Here is a 19,400-nt window from a genome sequence, read left to right on the forward strand (position 1 = left end):
CCAGGCTGATGCTCTTAACAGAGCAATACAAAGCATCAGAGATGCACGAGCTATAGGAGCAACAGAGCTGAAAGATTTCTGCTGGGGAAGAAAAAAGGCAGAAGACTGCTTCTACATAGGCTTTTGCCCAGAGGTATACAAGAAGCGCGAAACACCGCATTAGACTAAGAAAAAGAGCACGTCTGATTCTACCAGGCTGTATTTGATAATCGAGTGCCACAGCTCTGAGCACAACACATGCTTACCAGAAAAACATGCAAGTCTAGTGACAAACCTGAAGCCTGCATGTCTCATCCTCCCACTGAGACAGACTTTCTTACTGTGTCATCTAATTTGAAGATACTCCAAAATGGGTTCTCCCTCTTCCTCGAAGATTCATCATCATCAAGGCTCCATCTCCCTCAGCCAGGGAGGGAAAACTGCATGTTTAAATTCTCCCATAAACACAAGCTACACTGCTTTAAAAACCCATATATGTTTATCCTAGATGGCTTTTCTCTCTTCTAACATCTGCAGAGTTCAAGGGTCCACCTCAGTCTTGAGGGGCTGCTACCTATCAAGCTAAATAAAAACAGCCAAGCGTGCATGCTTTTAAAAAAAACATCTTTTAGGGATGTCTGGGTAAAAATTGACCCCCTGACACACAAAAAAAGTAAATCAAGCACCACCACAAGGAGCACACACTGACTATGTCCCACTAGCTCAGGAGCAGCACGCCTTTATTGCTGAAAACCAGCACAGGGAAGAACGGCCCGCTCCCTTTCTCCAGCTCTGCTGCCGGCGTTGCCGCTCCACGTGCACCGAAACACTTGCAGCAGATCTCGCCGTCCTCCCCCTCCGGGGAGGGGATCGAGCCCGAGGCAGGAGAGGCAATGCAAAGGCGACTCCCAGCATCGGGGCCATCTGGGAGCTGCCAGCACCACATGCTGCATCGCTTCTGCAAGCGGCCTCCTAGACAAATGGCATTGCTTTACCTTTGGTTGGTCTTCCTGGGCTAAAAAATAAATCTGCCTCCTTTTTGGCAACCGGAGCAGCACCGCTCTGTGAAGCGCTATATTGCCCCTCACATTTTTGGGAGTCTCCCCAGATACTGACTTCGTTAACAGGCATCTCAAGCAGCAGAGGAGAACACCACTGCTCGTGCGACACACCGAAGCCTGGCAGCCAAGTTTTATGCCTCCTCACATCTGAGATGAGAATTACAGCAGCTTAAGCAGGCTTGGCTGGTCAAAAACGACAGCAAAACACACTTTATGGAGATAATACAATTGAATCTGACAGTTCAACTTTTCTTCTTATATGAGTCTCATGTACCGGAGTGTGGCAGAGTAACTAATGATTCAGTGCAGGAAATAAGATAAATCCAAGACAGCTTCCCTCAAAGCCTTGTGGTTTTAGCAAAGGGTTCTCATTCCAGCTGTGCAGGAAGAGCCAAGCCCTTTGCAAAACGGGCTGCAGAGGGCCAGCTGAGCCCTTTTCCCGGGAAACTTCCCAGGGGCGGAGATGGGGCAAAGCTAAAGATGCTAAATCTGTCTCTCTAAATGCATATGCTTCAAGCTAATATCTCATTTATTCTTCCCGAAAAGACTGGCAAGGTCCTAAAACATCTCCTCATGTAAAGAAGAGAAGCACTGCCTATAGAGAATATCAACTCCATTTGCAATTGCCTTTGCTGTCTCCATACACCACCCACTACCTGGCAAGCCGGGAACAGCTAAGCATCTGTTTTCCAAATAGGTATCACTGTCTGGATCTTGTGACTTTGACTGGCCTGCCAGCTCACCAGCAGCTGGTGCTGGTGAAGACCCTCCAGCTAGAGCCCAGCTGCAACCCTAGGGCGCTGTGTCAGTCTTAATCTCCCCAGAGGTCTTCCTGGAACGAAATTATTCCTACCAGTATCAGGAAATGTAGTAACACAACAGTAGGAGATATAAGTCTGTCAAATTCACTGACTGGAGTTCTTACAACCCAGTTTTGCCCTATATTATACACATGCACCTAAATGTGTATCTACATGGGTTTTCTGTTCCCACTGTTTATGAGAGACTATGAGTTATTTAAGTACTTACTGAAAAGCTGCAACAAATGGTAAGACTATTTCTGGAGTGCATCTTTACAACCAAAAGGAAATACAAAGTACATCCAAGCTTTGCAGTCTCATGCCACTTGATTTACTCAAAAACGAGACTATAAATTGGTTTTCCACTGAGCAAGGAACACTCAAAGCCACACAAAACTGGGAGCACAGCTTCAGGAACCTAACGCCAGGCCAGCGTCGTTCAAACTTCTGCATTTGTGGCCTTGGTTTTCCCTTTGAGACTCTGCTATAGCAGACCACAGATTGAAAACCAGTGAGCCAAACTGAAATAATAGTTGACTGGCGCTACCCAACCGCAGGTGTTCACTCACCATATTTAATATTTCCTGTTTGCATGTAGTTCAGTTTGAACACAAACACAAATCAAAGCTATCGCTTTCGGCTTGCTTTCCTTAGGCAAAAAGAGACTTCTGTAAAGCTGCCCACAGAACTGTTAGTCTTCTAAACCACTGGCCAATTTCAACCAAATTTGACCAAGGCAGAGACCTCAAATTCACACAAGTCCTGTGAAGGTCAGTGGGCTGGGCACAGAAGACCCCGTGCTAGTATTGTGGCTGAGGCGAGCTCAGCTCCCACCACCTTGAGAGGTCTCAGTCTATGAGCACCCTGGTAGCACCAAACCAGCACAACCAGGAGGAGTGCGGGAGGGTGCTGTACTTGTGTGTCCTGGGGACCGGGGAAGGAGGGAGACGTTTTGTGGGGTGTCCGAGCAGAGGGAGGGAGTTGGGGTAGGTATCGGGGCAGGGAGCCGTAGGGGACACAGGGCACAAATCTCTGAAAATCCAGGCTTTGCTGGGTCTGCTACTCAAGGAGCAAGTTTGCTTTGAGCATAATTTGACCTTTCCTTCTTGAGCAAGAATTTTTCCTCAAATCTGATGGAAGGAGATTCTCCCTCAAACCAACAGACACCCTTGGATCTTGCACTGCGGGAACCCAACCCTGCAGCTAAACCAGGACTGACATAAATAAATACAAGTCGTCATCGTGGAGCCGCCTGGCAGAGCCTTGCCAGCTCTGTTACTCACCAGCTGGATGGCTATCATTAACACCGTCTTCAAAGTGAACGTCCTATCACAGAGGTCAAACAAATCTTCCAAGCTCGGACCAAGCAGTTCTAGTACCATGGCGTTGTACTTTCCACATGGTCCAAAGTAATACACCTGGGGAAGGCCTTCAGCTGGAAGAATACGAAAAAAATTGAAATCAGTCAGCAGAACAACATTAATACCCTTCCTTCTGGGCGCAGGTCTTGCGCTGTGCAGCACCTTAATTTTCACCTCTCAAGTGTCCTTTCTGTTTGATCTTGCACAGCCACCAAATAGGTTTCAGCACGTATTGTGAATGAACCGAAGGCCAAATCACGACCACATGAAAGTGTCTCTGGCACTGGCAGCACAAACACCGGGACTTTACGCAACCAGACATGGAGTTCCCCGTGTTGCACCAAACACGAGGCAGAGCGCAACCCCAAACACGGGCGGTTACTCGTCTGAGCAGCCAGGAAGATGTTAGCCCTTCCAGAAAACAAGGCATGTCCAAGAAAGGGCTGCTTCTTAAACCAAGATAATACACGCAACCTTACACAAAGTTTACGCATATTATCATCACAAGAGAGAAAAAAAGTTCTGCTTCAAAAGAGAGCAAAGAGTTACATTTTGATGCATCACCACGCAAAAATAAGCAATCACAAGCATTAAGCAGATCTGTAAAACACTTTGCTAAATCACACAGGAGACTCTCGACACACAACGGGTACGAGTCAGAGCCCACCCTTCCTCACCTAACAGCTCAGGAACATATTCTCAGCAAGAGCTTGCAATATTTATACTCAGCTGACAGCACCTTTTTGTGTCTATTAACTTCTGAAAAATACCAAAAAAGGGGGAAACATCAGCCGCAGTGTCTGACCGCTTACTGAATTGATCAGAGCTGCGCAGCACTGCTTGAATCAGTTCTTGAGAGTTAAAAAGAAAAATCAGATCAGCCAATCCAGGGGAGAATTCGGCGCCAGGGTAACTGCAAATATTTCTAACCGGCACCGAGTACAGGCACTCAGCATCCTGGCACCACTGGCAAGCTGCGGGACAGACTTTGTTTTGCAATGTACTTTCAGTCTATGGCTCATAAGCAAAACTCAACGGAAGGATTTTCATTTTGAAATATAGGTTTTTGCCCTGTGTCCGATCGACACCTTCACTTTGAATACACGAAGGTACGACGTCTCATTATTCAATTTAGTGACTAACTACGGGGAGCTCTACCACGTGCACGGCCTGTTTTCACAAGACCAAATCACGTAGAGGTCCATAAATTAGGTAGTATGGGGCCAGAAATGAGAGTGATTACAAACATCATGGTGCATTTTAAGTAAATGCATACAAACCCATATATTTATGTGTGAGCAATACCAAACGTAGCAAAAAAGTTCCAAGTTATCAAACACCAGAATTAAATTCTCCGTGTCACTGCACTTTTTTGCACCTGCATCGTGACGTGCTCACGCAGCTTGGCCCGACATGGGCAAAGGTAGCGAAACCAGAAACACTAGGGCCTAAAGCGTGTCAGAAACGTCACAGCTTTAAGCCCTACTTTAGATTCAGGAAAGCCTCGTTAATCTGCCTGCCGGCACTCAGCAACTTGCCAGCAATGCAATAAATACTGCATTGAGATTACTAAAGCTTAAACATTATGGAATGTATATTCATGTAAATTACTCAAAAAGACCGAAATACAGCTGGACAAAGATTATCCTAGGATGGGTTTAATCTTGTTAAATCACATGCTTGGGGAATCATAGTAAGCATCAGCCGTCAGGACGCACTAATGAGATATTACACAGTATCACGGGAATTCCCAGCCCAACCAAAAAAGTAGCCACAAGGACAGAGCTCCAAAACAGAGAGGTTTTTTACAATTTCCTAATGCCGAGTTCATCACCTCTATTAAATAGAGACTAATGGAATATTCTATGAGAAGTTTAAAAATGAGATCGCTATAAATCCAAGATATATATACAGTGAGTGCTCATATCATGATTTCTGCAGTACGGTAACGGGCTTGAAAAGTGCCAATCAGGAAGGAAACCACTCAAGCTAGGAGTGTGCTAATTAATGGATGCTGGAGAATACAATTTCAGACAGGCTCTTAGGGAAGGTGGAGAATCCCATTCCCAGAGCAAGGGAAAAGGAGTGAAGTTATAACCTCCTTGCTACAGAGAGATCCTGGCAATTAAAATTATTTCCCTACTGGACATAAGAACCAGGAAGATAAATCACAGCAAGATGGAAAAGACTGGGATTTCATATTGGAAAGGGAGCAACACAGCTATGTAGTGCTCTCTAGGGTTGCTAACCCCTTGAGTTACCTTTACCATCAACTCAAAGTGTTTCAGCAAGACCTGGAGTACCCTTCCCAGCTCCCACGGCAGGATAAAACCTCAGAAAGGCTCTGCTCTGGATGGGAACTGCTGCAAGGTAAAGCCGTAGCTAAGAACATTAACAAAAAGCATCCTAAGTGCCAGCTTGTGGAAGAGATTATTAGATTCAGGCATAGTTTGGGGGGGGTTGATGTTTCTTGGGGGGGTTGGCAGCAATGCTGCCAGCTCTGCAGTCAAGACTGAGCTATTGGCTTTGCTAGAATGCAAATGTCATAAAACATATCTAATCTTCAGAGGGCGTTTAGAGGAACCCGCCAGGCCCCGGGTGCATCGCTCACGCATGCTCGATCCAAACAGGCACCACTAACGAGTGTTTCCCGCAAAGCCGCACTTGAGTCAGCTCGGCAGCCGGCCCCTGCCGTCACCGCTAACGGGGGATCTGTCCCCCGGCAGACGTGGCTCAACGCGCCTCCAGCAGAGCTGGCACAGCCCGGCTCCTCCCCGACTCCAGGCAAAACCTCACCGTCCCCCGGGGAGCAGAGCAACAGCGTGGAAAGGGCACCCGGCCCGCCAGGGAGAGGGAGGAGAGTCAGCAAGGTGCTGCGGTCAGCAGAGACGCCTTGACGCTGGTGAAAACATCAAGCGAGGGACCTCTGGCAGCATTACGGAGCCCCCCACCAGCTCCCGACTGGTGGACGAAATACAGTCAGAAGGGACACAAGGTAAATATGTCCTCACTCGCTCAAACACAAGTCAACATTAAGCAGCTTTTTAGGAAGCGGCGCAGCTCAAAACAGAAGCTGTAAACTTGATGCAGATTTTAAGGGTGCCTGTTGCCCGCAGGATGCAAGCCGTCAGATTAGGCTGGATGATTTCAGGGTGGTCCTCTGGGAACTTAAGATACAGGCATCTCAGAACCAATTCTTTCTATGAACGGTGCGTAAAGTAAGATGAGACAGCCTAGGGAATTTTACGTAAAATTTAGTTTATGCCCAGCTGCATAATTCAGGATGCAGCTTGGTTCCATTTGAGCAGCAAGCAACGTGTCCTGGTCCCACTGAGTCCACCTCCATGGTGAACCACATCGACTTCGCAAATGTCATGAGTAGATCTGAAAACACTCAGAAGAACATTTCCAACAAAAGAGGTTGTTTGAGGAAAAGGTATCCTTTGTCTGAGCAGTCAAACTTGAGGTTTTTAATGCAAAGCAGTTGTGTTGGCAGATATTGATAAGGTTAAATGAAGCCACTGTCCTGTGAAACAATTGTTTTTAGATAAGCAGTTCTGTATTCAAAGTGTGTAGGATGAAAAGCCATGGGCAGAGCAGAGTCTCATCCTGAGGATGTAAAGGTACAACTCAATGCTTTAAACACAAACCATGAGCAAGTTAGTGTGACTAATGAGTGGAATAACATCTAAACAAGGAATTTCTCCATGGCTTTAAACACAAGACCAAAATAAGAAGGCAAGAAAGGCAATGTGTGACGTGTGCAGAGTCTTCTTTGGAGAAAAAGTAGCCTATTACAGTTGGAGTTACTGCAAGCAGAAGTCATCTGAATTTGCCTAACTGCTTCAATCATGCAGCCGAGCAGTTTGGCTCAACCATGTATAAAAGGCCCTGCTCCACCCTTGCTCCGGTGAAAAGTTTATCAATCCAATAAACACACAGTGATCACTGTACTGGAATCCACAGGCAAATTCTGCTATTTCAGCAGTGCAATGTCTTGGAAAAAAATCAAGCTGAGCCTAGCGAAAACCTAGCATGGCGTTTCAGAAATTAAAGCACTGTGGCTGGAATGAGTGCAACATCAGACATCAAAGCCCGAAACTCAGACTTCACTACCACCACGTTCCCACACAGCCACACGACTTGGGCCTTGGGTTTCCCAAGATGCTAAAAATCCAGTGCTCCTGCAGGCTGCCACCAAAAGGGACCATCCCATCCTCACCCCACCCTCGCCCATCCCACTGCTGCTCCGTGCTCTCGTGGCCGAGCAGTAAGTTGGATTGGGTGACTAACCCAGAAAAGCTAGAGCCAGACCAAATACGAGCAAGGGAAGAGTAACTCAGAGCAGGACCACCCCTCTTGGAGAGACCTTCATTTGAACTGGATTAACACCAGGGAACGACACCTTTCGGCAAATTTCCATTGCAAGATGAAGCATCCTGGCTGATTCAAGATGTGCTGTCTTGCTACCACATTTTTTTGTGGCATGAGTAACAGCTCTAATACTTTGTCAGACATTCAGCATATTCCAGCAAGCCATGTTAGCCCAGGCAGCAGATGTACAGGTCATCCCGGCAGTCCAAAGCCATTTCCAGGACCAGTCATGAAATGGCGAATGGCAGCGAGAGAGACGCTAATCAGAGGCTATGCTCAAGGGAAATCTTCGATTTTGTGGCATTCGCCCCACAATGGAAGGCGCTGAAAGCGGAAACCATCTGCTGTAGCAGTGAGTATGTGCTGATGCTGTCAGAGACTATGAATAAACCTGGTGCAACACTGAGCAGCCCAAAATACACCCAAGAAGAGATGAGGTGGCAAGGACAGGAAGCTATACGTGACACCTACAGCAGCGGAGGCACAAACGCTGAATCTCCATGCATCAAATCTACAGGAGACCGTCACGTTTTGTAGGAAACCGAACAATACTATTAGCTTCTGCATCACCAATTTTTGCTCCCACGGGACACTGGTTTACCCTGCCCTTAGGTGTGGTATTGCCAAATAAAGAGGAGCTGACATCTTCAATTTCAAGAAGAACAAATACAGCTTGTTTTACTCAGATTTCATAACGTCTCTTGATGCAGGCTTCAAAGCTGAGAACTCAGCTCACTGCAGGGGGAGACACTTCCAAGAAATCCCAAATCAGATACCCAAAGATGAAGGGAAGGGGAAGCAATGCAACATCAAGCAAATGGCTGATGCTTGATGCAGGAACACGGTCTCCAAGGGCGGTGAGAAGTATTCTTCATAAAAATGCATCGCAAGAAGACACCACAGCCCCCCTGCAGCACTAGTGCACAAAAAAATTCTGCAAGATTTTAAAGCAACACTGATGAATAGCATGCAGATTGTCACAAAATCTTCATTTAGAGCAGAAAGGTTTATTTTTACGAGTCACAGAACACAAAATTACATGATAAACAGCATAAATAGCAACCGCGTAAGTGCTGAATATTTATAGCTAAAATTAAACATGTTTCAAACAAATTAAACAAATTGCTTTAGAGTAGTCAACCCATTTAAGCTGATTACACTAATGAGGATCTACCCTTCTCTTAATTTTCAAATCAGAACAAAATCCTAGCTGAAACAGAAGCTTTGCTATTGACATCAACTGGGCCAAGATCTCATCTTTTAACCTCTTAAAACACGCCCTGAGATACCAGGTTTAAATCTATGCCAATATATTCGTTAATGGGTTACATTTATGAGCCATGTTCTGCAGGCTGAAATCACCAAGGCTCATTCTGACCTTCCAGTCTATGAAGAGTCTACTATAAAAATAGCACGAGGGGAGAAAAAAGAAGAAAGCTTTATTACTTTGAATGAAGTTTTCCTAAAGATCTTCTCAATATTTGACTAACAGGTTTCTGAGCTGGCTTATTTTGAAATAAGACTGCAAAAGCTTTTCATTATAGCCCTTCACTAGGACTGCTTTGGTTTCAGGACCAAAACAAAGCTTTAGGGGGAAAAATAATAATGAAAAAAAAAAAAAATCAGTGCTCACAGCTGGTCCTTTTTTGTGTATTTGAGTGTCTTCATAGCAGTGTACCAACGGTAGGATCACATTAAGCAGAACATGCTCACTCCCCAAAGGCAGCAGCAGGTAGTTTGGCCATGACAACACTGATAAAAATTTTGGAAAACCCTAAGAGCTGGCAGCAGGACACTCAGTGAAGTTGCACTGATTTCATGCCCACTGTAGCTGAACAGGGCTCCCCGCCGCAGCTGTACACTCTTTCCAATTCGTTTGCACAGGCTGGAGGACTCCCGCGATCGCAGGAGATGGATCTTGGGGATGGAGCTGAAAACCACCCTCCCTCTCCCATACAACTTTCAAGGCCTGAGAATAAGACTACAAGGCTCAAACCAATGAGCCAGCCACATAAAGGCATGGTTATCAAATAAAAGCAATATTTAACCTTGATTTCAATAATGAGCGAGCGACATTAAAGGCTCCTCACAAACTGTAATTCCCTTCTAGTTTTTCACTAGGTCCCCCCAAACCACCTTCTCCCGGTATGGTTATTCAGAAAAACTGGCTGCATGTTCTTTGTAGCTCATTCTTCAAGTTCAAATGATTAAAAGTAAATCTGTAACCGAACCAAGAACAGGCCCCCTTTTAATGCAGCAGAGAATAATTAACTGTAAGGATGGAAAGGGACTCAAGTCCTGGGAGTCAAGAAAAAGGAAGTCAATGTACTGTTTTAAAAATAGGGTATTTTACATTCAGCCCTATCACGTTTAGTTTCAGCTTAAGGGGTTGCAGTATACAAAGCCTAGTGGGGTTCATGACGTGGGGAAGCCTAGATTTAGCCCAAGATGAGCATGTGCTGTAAGAGTCTCCCACAATACAGGACGTAGCCCGACGACTTCTCTTACAGACAAACTTTAATTCATCTCCTAAAGCTGCTGGCTGTTGCACCGTTGGTCACTTAACACTGCTTCTTTGGAGGAAGGTCACCAAGTTTTAACAGGTTATTAGTGCTGCCGCTCCTGGGGCACTGTCGGGACATGTCACTGCTCGGTGCTTCTTCAAGAGCCAGGCTGGAGGAGTAGGAGGGTTTGCTAGTGAAAGCTCTCATTAACAGGTGAGGGGAATGCAAAAGAATTTAGACAAAAAGCCTAAGGACGAGGATGATCCTGTCACCTGCAAAGCTGCCACCAGTGGGATCCGTCACGTGAGGAGCATCTTCAGCTCAAGGAGGCGGCCGGTGTTACTCTTTGGAATAGCTGACTAAGTGCTTGGCATGACAGTTGTCACTGGGCACTTACTACAAGCCCAACCAAGAGCTCTTCATCTGTTCAGGAAAGTTAACACATGCCCTTGTAAGCGTTTTAATTAAGATTTTCATTTTAACAATATCCTTCACTCCCTTTAGCTACAACTTTAACTGGAGGAGTTTGGGGCAGGCAAGAGATTGTAGATGATCTAGAGTATTTTCTCAGAAGTCCCATCTTGTTTGCTTTAGGAAAACATGTAGCAGCTGGATGGCAAAGCAAAACCAGTAGAAAATGCGATTTGTGACTCTGGCACTGACTCAGTTGGAGCCATGCTGGAGAGGGGAAGGGGACAGGAGGGGACAGGACCTATCACAATCTTGTTAACCACTGTGACACTTTGCAAAATTTGAACTGGCATCAGATGAGTGAAATAACCCCAAAATAGAAAGCCAAGCCAACACAAAAAGTCATGGTAGAGAAGCGGGGCTGAGTAGAGCACAGAGCACAGTTATGGCTCAGTGGTGACTGCAATCAGAGGGCGACTGGTTCTGCTGCAGCTCCCTTCCTACTGCTCCGATGGACATCTCAGAGCTGACCAACCGGCTTGGCAATCGTGAGTGTCTGCAGCCTGCCTTATTACTATAAAGCTCCTGGATACTTTCCTTGCACTCCGCTGCAATTGTGCTGCAATACTCTGGTTGAGAGCTCCCAATTTACCCTTAGATCTTTCCCACTCGAGAAAACATCCTCCGGCTGGGGTGAAGAACAACCAGACCCGTCCGAAGGCCAGGTAGCTTCTGCCCCTCTCCTCCTGCAGTCAGCAATGGTGCCTGGGAGGCAGCTGGCCGCCCCCACCGCCTGCTGCCTTTAGCTCCTCAGGGAAAATGGCACTCAGCAGAGCATCACTTAACGAAACCCAGCTCCCAGCTGCTCCTCTTTCTCCCCTGCCCTCCCTCAAAGCCAGCAAGGAAAGCAGCAGCGAGGGCTGCCTCTGGATCCACCAGATAAGTCACCTCCCCAAACCTCGACCGGCTCTTGGTGCTCCTATACCCGTTTATCGCAGACATCTCCTCCCCAACCCAGTACTCCGGCTGCTCGTCCTATTCCAGACAGCGGCTCAGCAGCCCTTTTTACCGCGTCGTTATAAGCTCCTTTTACTGCTGCTCCCCCCGTATATCCTCACATTCCCTTTGCTTCAGCTGCTGCCACACGCGAAGCTTGCCTGCTTTTTACAACGCTGCTTTGGCAGGGCGATGAATCATCTCCTTTCGAGCAGATGCAAAACGCTCTAGCGTTAGGGCCCAGCGTGAGTCGCTGCAGCGGGACGTTCTGCAGGACCGCAGCAGGCGAGCAGGGCTGCAGCGAGGCAGGGCTGGGTGCCCCGGCAGGCAGCACCACTCTCACCTCCTAGATGCTCGCGAGAAAAACGTGGCTTGCATGAAGGCTTTCAAAAGACTCCAGCTCCGCTTCAGAAACCCGGCATATTTTGTGCACCTTCTCGGGAAATACAGGCTACGTTGAAAGCCTGCTGTGTTTTGAGTAGCTTGTTAGTATCTGAATCTACCAAAAAGGTATGGGAAAAGGAACAGAAGAAAAACAGACAGGGGAAGGACAGAAGGAAGAACATATTTGTTCTTGCTGCTGGTAAAGATCCAAACTATTTGATTTGACTTCGGTTACAGAAAAACAGTTTTCCCAAGTATTGTGTTGTTCAGATGGGGTGGCATTTCATTTTCTTTGAGTTGTACAAGCTGGTCTCCTGACACCATGGTTAGACACCATTAAATAACTCCATGCACACAAAGAAAGAAGCAGTTTTATAGAGGGTACCAAGAGGAGGTTCACATTTTTATTTATAAAATAAAAATCAGGTTCAGCCAAACATTAAAAAACAACAACAAAACAACAAAAAGCAAGCTTTTTGCTCAATCTCTGGCTATCGTATAGAGCTGCAAGCGCTCACCTTTCCAAGTATCCCAGCAATTCAAAGCTAGTTGTGTTGATGACCTGGCTAAAACAAACTGCTCACACGATTACTTCAAACAGATACAATTTACAGTAAGCGTTAGCTCTGCTTAGACAAATGCTATCAGCACGGTGTTAGATGACTAAAGTACACCAGCACTTTATCTGGCCAAAAGATAGGGAGAAGAATTAGCACTAGTTAGAAAGACTAGCTGCAGGAAGACTTGCAAATCTGTTGTGCAGAAGATTTACCCAGAAGCACCCATTCGCAGCCAATTTTTTTAGCTGTAGCAAGTAAACTGCAGTCAAGTGAAATTGTTGCTTCATTTCCTAAGAGGAAAAAAACCAAAAATACAACAGTAACCTGCCTTCTTGGCAAGCTACAGGAGAGGTCTGGAGACTGAAATCCCTATTTTACCTCCAGCATCAAGGGAAAATTTCCCTGAAGTCTCCAAATGACTGTTGGATTTTATGCTGATGCACCCTTTGCATGATCCAGTGATGGTGGCAGCTGGCATATAAGACAACAGCTTAATAGGAAGATCAAAACATTACATAATTTTAGAATAGTTATTTTAAACCACCCCCAAAAAGCTTCAGTTTAAAGTTAATTATCTATCTTTTCCCACGTACTCGGGAAATGGGGACATGAGTGGAAGAAAACATCAGAAGGCTTAACTTTATGTAATTATTCCTCCACCCTCAAGCTCCAGTCTGCTTTGCTTTTTCGGCTTCTTTGTGCACGCAGCGGAGATGGCGTTCTGGCTGGGAGGCACGAACAGCTGAGGTGCTGCAGGTTTTGAACCGCCTGCAGGTTAACTCGGGGGCTACAGTAGCCTGCTGAAGGCGATGGGATTTGCACAAAAAGCTCTTATGTAATTAAAATACAGCCAGGGAGCCACCTTTCCAGGCCGGCTCCCCCACAGCAGGGATAGCTTGCTTTACAGACCACGAATATTTGACGGTTGGAGGTACCTCCAAAGTCTCACTAAAGAGATACGAAGCAACAAGTGGCTGTGCAACGGCACTGAAAATGAACACAGCCTTTTCGTCGCATCTTGAACACGACCGACTCACTATCATCACGGGCCCAAGCCTGTCGAACAAGCAGCGGCTTAAATGCCCTTTTAGCAACTACAGTCGCATGCTGCAACAATTCTACCTCCAAGGTGTGCTTTGGGGTGTTCGAGGTGTTTGTCACTCGGTGCATCGGCCCCACGTTGGCAAACCGGCCAGGTATACTACAGGCAGCCTCCGCAACCAGGATCGCAGCTCCTGCACGCTGGATAGAGCAAGAAACACACGGCCTCCCGTCTCCTGCTATGCTGCAGGCCACCACGCTGGTGGCTTCTACAGGTCCGTGCAAATCAAGATCATGCAAGATCACAGCCATGAGGACTAACCTGGGTCTGTTAATACCGCAGAGAAATTACTTCCCACTCAGCTTTCCTTGGCTGTACAATTCTTGCACTGGATCAGTTCTACCTACTGAAAGGGAAATAAGTAGCAGGTTCTGGCTTCTTCATTTTAGCCAGGTTACAAGGGAGTTTTAAAGCAACTAAGGATGTGCTCCATGATTGCTTTTTTTTTTTTTTTTTTTTTTTTTTTTTTGAGAACAAGTACCGTGCATATTAGTTACTTTATAGATATGATCTACAGGATGCTTAAGAAAACTTCAGAGCAGAGCTGCGGGGTTGCAAGAGAGCACTCAACCACACACACTTAACTTCAGAGGCACTGGCAAGGAAGAGGACAGTCAACCCAGGGAGGATGAGGGATGCTAAGAAAGCGGCAATAATAAAAGACTTCTGCTGAATCGCTCCTCTGCTGTCCAGAGGAACACTTTGATTTGATTGCACCGAATCCCAGGTGGCCACTGCTCTTAATAGGCTCATCTCCATCTCCTCCTCTGCTGGAGGCAGAGCTCTTACCGACTCCCCGCTTCTTCCCCAGCCACGTGCTGCAAGTCTGCAGTGCAAGTTAAGTAATACTTTAAGCTTATCGTGTGCCGACCAACTGCAAAACAGGGTGAAGCTGCTGCTGCCTCTTGCGACAATAATGCAGAAGGAATTTGACAGCTTAAATTACAGCTCAGCTCCAACCCGTATCACTGTGCGGCGACCAGCAGTTGTGCTAGCCACGGTGGTGCAACGGCATAAGGCAAAGTTTGCATGCACGGGCAACGTTCGTTGTCGATCCAACGACATTCGATTCTCGCATGACTAATCAGCTGGTCCAGTTTAACCGGATAAAGCAGACGAGGTGTCAGGTACGCAGTCCCTGCTTTGAGCGCTCGGGAGCGAGAGGACTGGCAGGGAGCTGGCCCTCCTCGGTGGCAGCTCGGTAGCAGGAATACCTTGTGCCAGCGCTGCCGTCAAAGCTGCTTTATCATCAGCACAGGGCCAAACAGAATGACTGATTGAAAAGCCACGAGATCAACGTTTGTTACTGCGGAAGTATCAAGCCGGTAAGGGAGGAATGCGAAGAGCCAAACACAGGGTAAGCTATCCGCAACAAATCAAAAGGTTGGCATTCATCAGTCCCGCTACACGAACTGCTGCCGTTTTTGAGCGGGGAAAAAAATGGGTTGTCTGATCAGTAGAAAAGTGTTATCCACACAGTCCTTTAAGTCATGGAAAACCTCTCTTCCCCTCCCATTCCCAACAGAAGAACGTCACGCAGAAGGGAAGTTAGCTGCACAAAATGATACACTAGCTCCAGATTTCATCTTTTTGGTTTACCTTAGTAAGACAGCTGAGCATGAGCAGGTAGGAGCAGAGTTTTGAGGGAAAGACTATGCCACTTGCAGAGAGAAAGCTTGTACCAAGCCGCAAGTCTCCACTCAGGGCAGACCTTGCCGTGAAACGCTTCTAGCACAACTTGGTCCCTTACAGATTCAGGGGCAGAGTCAACGGCTCCTCTTTTAGAGATATGAGGGGGGCGTTTCTGAGCAGGAGGTACCTACAAAACACTAACTCAAACCTACTGAATAGCCAGCCTGAGAGGCAGACAGCCCTATGTACCAGAGTCTCACTCTTGCAAAACCTCCCTGGCACAGCAGAAACATTTTCCTTCTTGACGTGAGCAAACCTGCCCCCGCTTCTAGTTGCCCCAATGGAGAGCACCTTCAAGTCTCCAGCATACGCAGGATGCTCCTGGTGCTTAGGCAGCACAAACGTACGAAAGGGTCCCACTAGATCAAGCACACAAATCGCCCTTCGAAAGAGAAGCAGCTTTGCTTCAATTGATGTAGTACGCAACACCAGATACTTGGGCTCTAAAGAAAACGCATTCACTTTTTAATTATAAACCTCAGCTAGTTCAAAAGTACAGAATTCCAACATCTTGGAAAACTGTTTTCCTAGAAAGGCTAAGAAAGGGGGTAAACGGAACAGCAGTGCTAACTGGTTATTGCGTCCTCATTGCGGTTTTAATTACCCTCACCCTAATCGTGTCTATCTGTTCGATACAGACGTACCGAACCTGAATTCTAGGGCTTACCTATGCATGAAGCACCTGGTATTTCCATTCCTTCACTCAAATGGCTCAGACACGCAAAGTCCACACGACATGGGCTGCTAACAAGCCTGAGAAATTTCAGCTCAGGGTTTGTCAGAAAGCACCAAAAGCAGCCCAGAAGTAAGTGTCCTGTCCCACCTGTCCACGTTCAGCTGTATCGTTACAGCAGTTGGGCAAGTGGCATCTCGCTACCTGCTCTTATTAGATATTGCCGTCTACCAGGAGAAGGCACTGAGGTATCTGGGACAACTTGGATGAGTCTGACAGCTACTGATTTACGACCGCTGTCATGGGGCATGTCACACTTCAAGGAAACCATCTGCAGGAAAGGGATTTTTCAGCTTCCCAGCATGCTGCCTTTGCCCTCCGCCAGCCCTCCATGAGCTGCACAGGGTAGCTGGATTTTGATTTGCGACTACTGCAATGAATGCTGGAAGAGCAAGATATGCATGAGGACTTTTCAAAATATAAAAAGGAAACTGCCCTAATCTCATATTCAAATATTAATGGCCTTGCTTTAAAAGCATCTGAGATGGCTTCCAATTGACAAAGCCTAAATTTAGCCAGAGGAAGTCAAAACTCCTGATGTCAAGAGATGCTGAACTGTGCATGTTCAGTAAGCCCTTAACAAGGGAACTGCCACATTCGAAACCAAGTATTTTTAGATAGCAAAATATTATTCCTCAGGGATCGACAGCAAGCCAACATTGAAAGCAGGCAGGCTTTTAACTGGGCATGTTACAGTACTCCACTAAATTTTATTTTGCAATTCAAATGCTCTGAAGTCAGAGCTCCCTCAAGTTCAAATTTCCTTGGACTACCCTAACTTTATAAAGAGCAAATACAAAAGCTTGGAGCTGTTGCATCACCACCCACTGCTCCAGGGTGCAGCTAACTCTGCTGGGGATCTGTGTGTGTTGCACTTCACGTTGATTTACATAAATACATAAATAAAAGCAATTTTCAGCTGAATGCACCTTGTTATTTGTTGATGACATTTCTCAAACCTATCTCCTATGGCAAGTTTCCTGGCAACAGCTTGCAAGATTTGAGAACGAACATAGTAGAAGAGTTTTTCCTCGCCATTATAAAACTAACCCAAAAGCTTAACAGAAGCGCTGGGGTCTGTCCCAGGTAGTTGAAGTAGGGAACTCTTAAATACACAGATGTGACCCAAAGGAGCAAGTTGCTTTCAGTGCAAACAGAAGTCAGCTGTGCATCACTATCGTGCTCAGAAATAAGCTACCAATTAAACACTCACAGCAAGTCAACACTGATTTTCTTCAATAATTCGAAATACTTAAAAGAAAGAGGCTGCAGCACACATCTGGAGCTTTGAAACATGACAGATACGAACAAACTTTTCCATACAGTGAAGCAGGACATGACTTAGCTTCAGGCCACGGGTGCGTATCACTTCAAGCCAGCACAAATCCACTTCATTGCGCAGAGGCGATACCCCCAGCACCCTCTTGGGCCCCAAAGCAGCACCTTTCTCTTGGGGGATCTTTCGCCGGCTCGGTTCCCTGATCGCCACCCAGCCATGGAAGTGCTCCCATCAGTTCAAAGGTGGTGGCAAACGCAAATGGGATTTCTGAAGATTAAAACAGCCACAACAACGGCTAATGTATACGTTCGTGCTGCTTAATTAAACAGGGGTGTAGACCTCTTGCATTAACCCTCGCTTAAGCGGCCTCAAGTTACTTCAGCTCCCTTGGGGAAAAGTGTTGCACAAAGGGAGTTCCCCACCAAAGAGCTGCTGTTCGGCAGCATGCTCCATCACGGCAACTTGTTTACAGCCACATATAACAAGTCTTACTAAAACGACCCCTAACTAATTGCTACTGAGTGACAGTGTTGTGCAACCGGCATGGAAGGAATTCTTCTATAAGGGATACTTGGCACATACAGCGTGCAGGTGGTCCCAGATAAAAGCAAGATCTCAACACAGAATAAGTGCGCTAAACATAGGCAATCCTGAAAAGCCAACTTAATACACGGTATGGAATAGCAGACAGCTACATTGAAAAAATATCCATGCAAATATTGACTAGACTATGTAAAAGGCTCAGTTATTTATACCACCTTCATTTTTCTTGGTCCTAATCCCTGACAAGTAAACAGACTGCTTCACTCCAGCAAGTTGGGCAACAGAGAGAGGTCCAAAAGTAAACACACAGACTCGATACTTCATTAGAGGTGAACTTGTTTACAGAGCAAAAATTAAAACAGAACTACAGAATCCTTAGATATTATATATGTAACGACATATCCCTCCCTGACTCAGTATACGCTGCTTGGCTTGTGTGCTATGACTAACGTACTGCGTGGGCTGGAGATGTTCTCGCTTTCCCGGGATTCTTCAGCATATCAGGCTCCTCTCCTAGTTATTAAGGCTGCAGTTTCCAACATGGCACCATAGCAGCTAATTAAACTTGACGTCCAATTGCCAATATTATCTACCCATCGTGGAGAAGAGCACCAGCTTCAGCATCAATGACAGCGCAGCGAGGCCACGGGCTTCAGCTGCGCTGTCGCCTAAAGCTACGGTGACACTGGGCTGCTATGAATCACATGTGCCAAGGTGGGATTGCGAGGGAGCGGCGGGGGGAAGGCATGACTCATCCGCCAGCTGATTTTAAAAATAAGCTACTACTGAACAAAAAAAAAAAAAAAAAAAAAAAAAAAAAAAAAAAAAAAAAAAAAAAAAAAAAAAAAAAAAAAAAAAAAAAAAGAGTGTACCATTTTTTCCACAATATGTGCATAGGCAGAAGCTGTCACTATGTGGGAATCTGATCATCATTTCAGCACAGCCAAAAGAAACCCAAAAATAAGCAGTGCTCCCTTTTACCTCCAAAATGCAGAGCGTACACTGACGGCACTATGCATGACACTAGCAATTACAGGGGAGAGATGACAGATGCTTTGAAATATGGTAAGGACGATGTCATTCCTGTACATCTACTGGTCACTACTGGAAAGGCAATACTTCCTAGGACCACAGTGAATTATTTATTTGTGTAGAAGCACAACATTAAAAAGCAGTTTCTCGGTTGTGTGGAAGTGTTTTTCAGCCATGATCATCTCCTTCGGGAGAGGACCTGGACGAAGAGTCTATATACTATAGACGATAACCGTCCTGTAGCAGTGGGCTCCCTGACCTCAACAAAAGGCTTTGGGGAAAAAAACATACATAACTTTGGGGAACAAGAGAGTTGAAGTGTTGTAAATATACATCACCACGCAGCAAACCACGTGTTTGCCTCAACTTCTCAGCAAAGCAAGGCTTTAGTAAAAGGTACTATTTATTTTTCCAGTCAACACCAAGAGGGGGGGAAAAAAGCTTTTAAAAACAACAGTTGTCTTAAGGTCTCAACATTTGGTCTCCATTTCAGCTGGGGGACTGGCAGATACGTGAAATCCGTTGGATCCGAGAGCAGTTGCACTGGGAGAAGCATCAGCTTTATGGCTGCAGCCCTGCTGCAGCGTCC

The 19,400-nt window shown here is 46.1% G+C and overlaps 1 protein-coding gene across 2 annotated transcripts in view; it reads right to left on the bottom strand.

Moving 5' to 3' along the window:
* The window catches only part of CSNK1G1 (casein kinase 1 gamma 1), a 121,177-nt gene that overhangs the window by 33,419 nt on the left and 68,358 nt on the right, over positions 1 to 19,400 (bottom strand). For both annotated transcript variants that reach the window (XM_064517674.1, XM_064517675.1), the window contains exon 6: positions 3,124 to 3,275. In XM_064517674.1, the coding sequence (XP_064373744.1) occupies positions 3,124 to 3,275 (152 nt within the window). The remainder of the gene's footprint in view (positions 1 to 3,123; positions 3,276 to 19,400) is intronic.

The sequence above is a fragment of the Dromaius novaehollandiae genome, chromosome 10, assembly GCF_036370855.1.
Source record: "Dromaius novaehollandiae isolate bDroNov1 chromosome 10, bDroNov1.hap1, whole genome shotgun sequence".
In the NCBI taxonomy this organism is placed as follows: Eukaryota; Metazoa; Chordata; class Aves; order Casuariiformes; family Dromaiidae; genus Dromaius; species Dromaius novaehollandiae.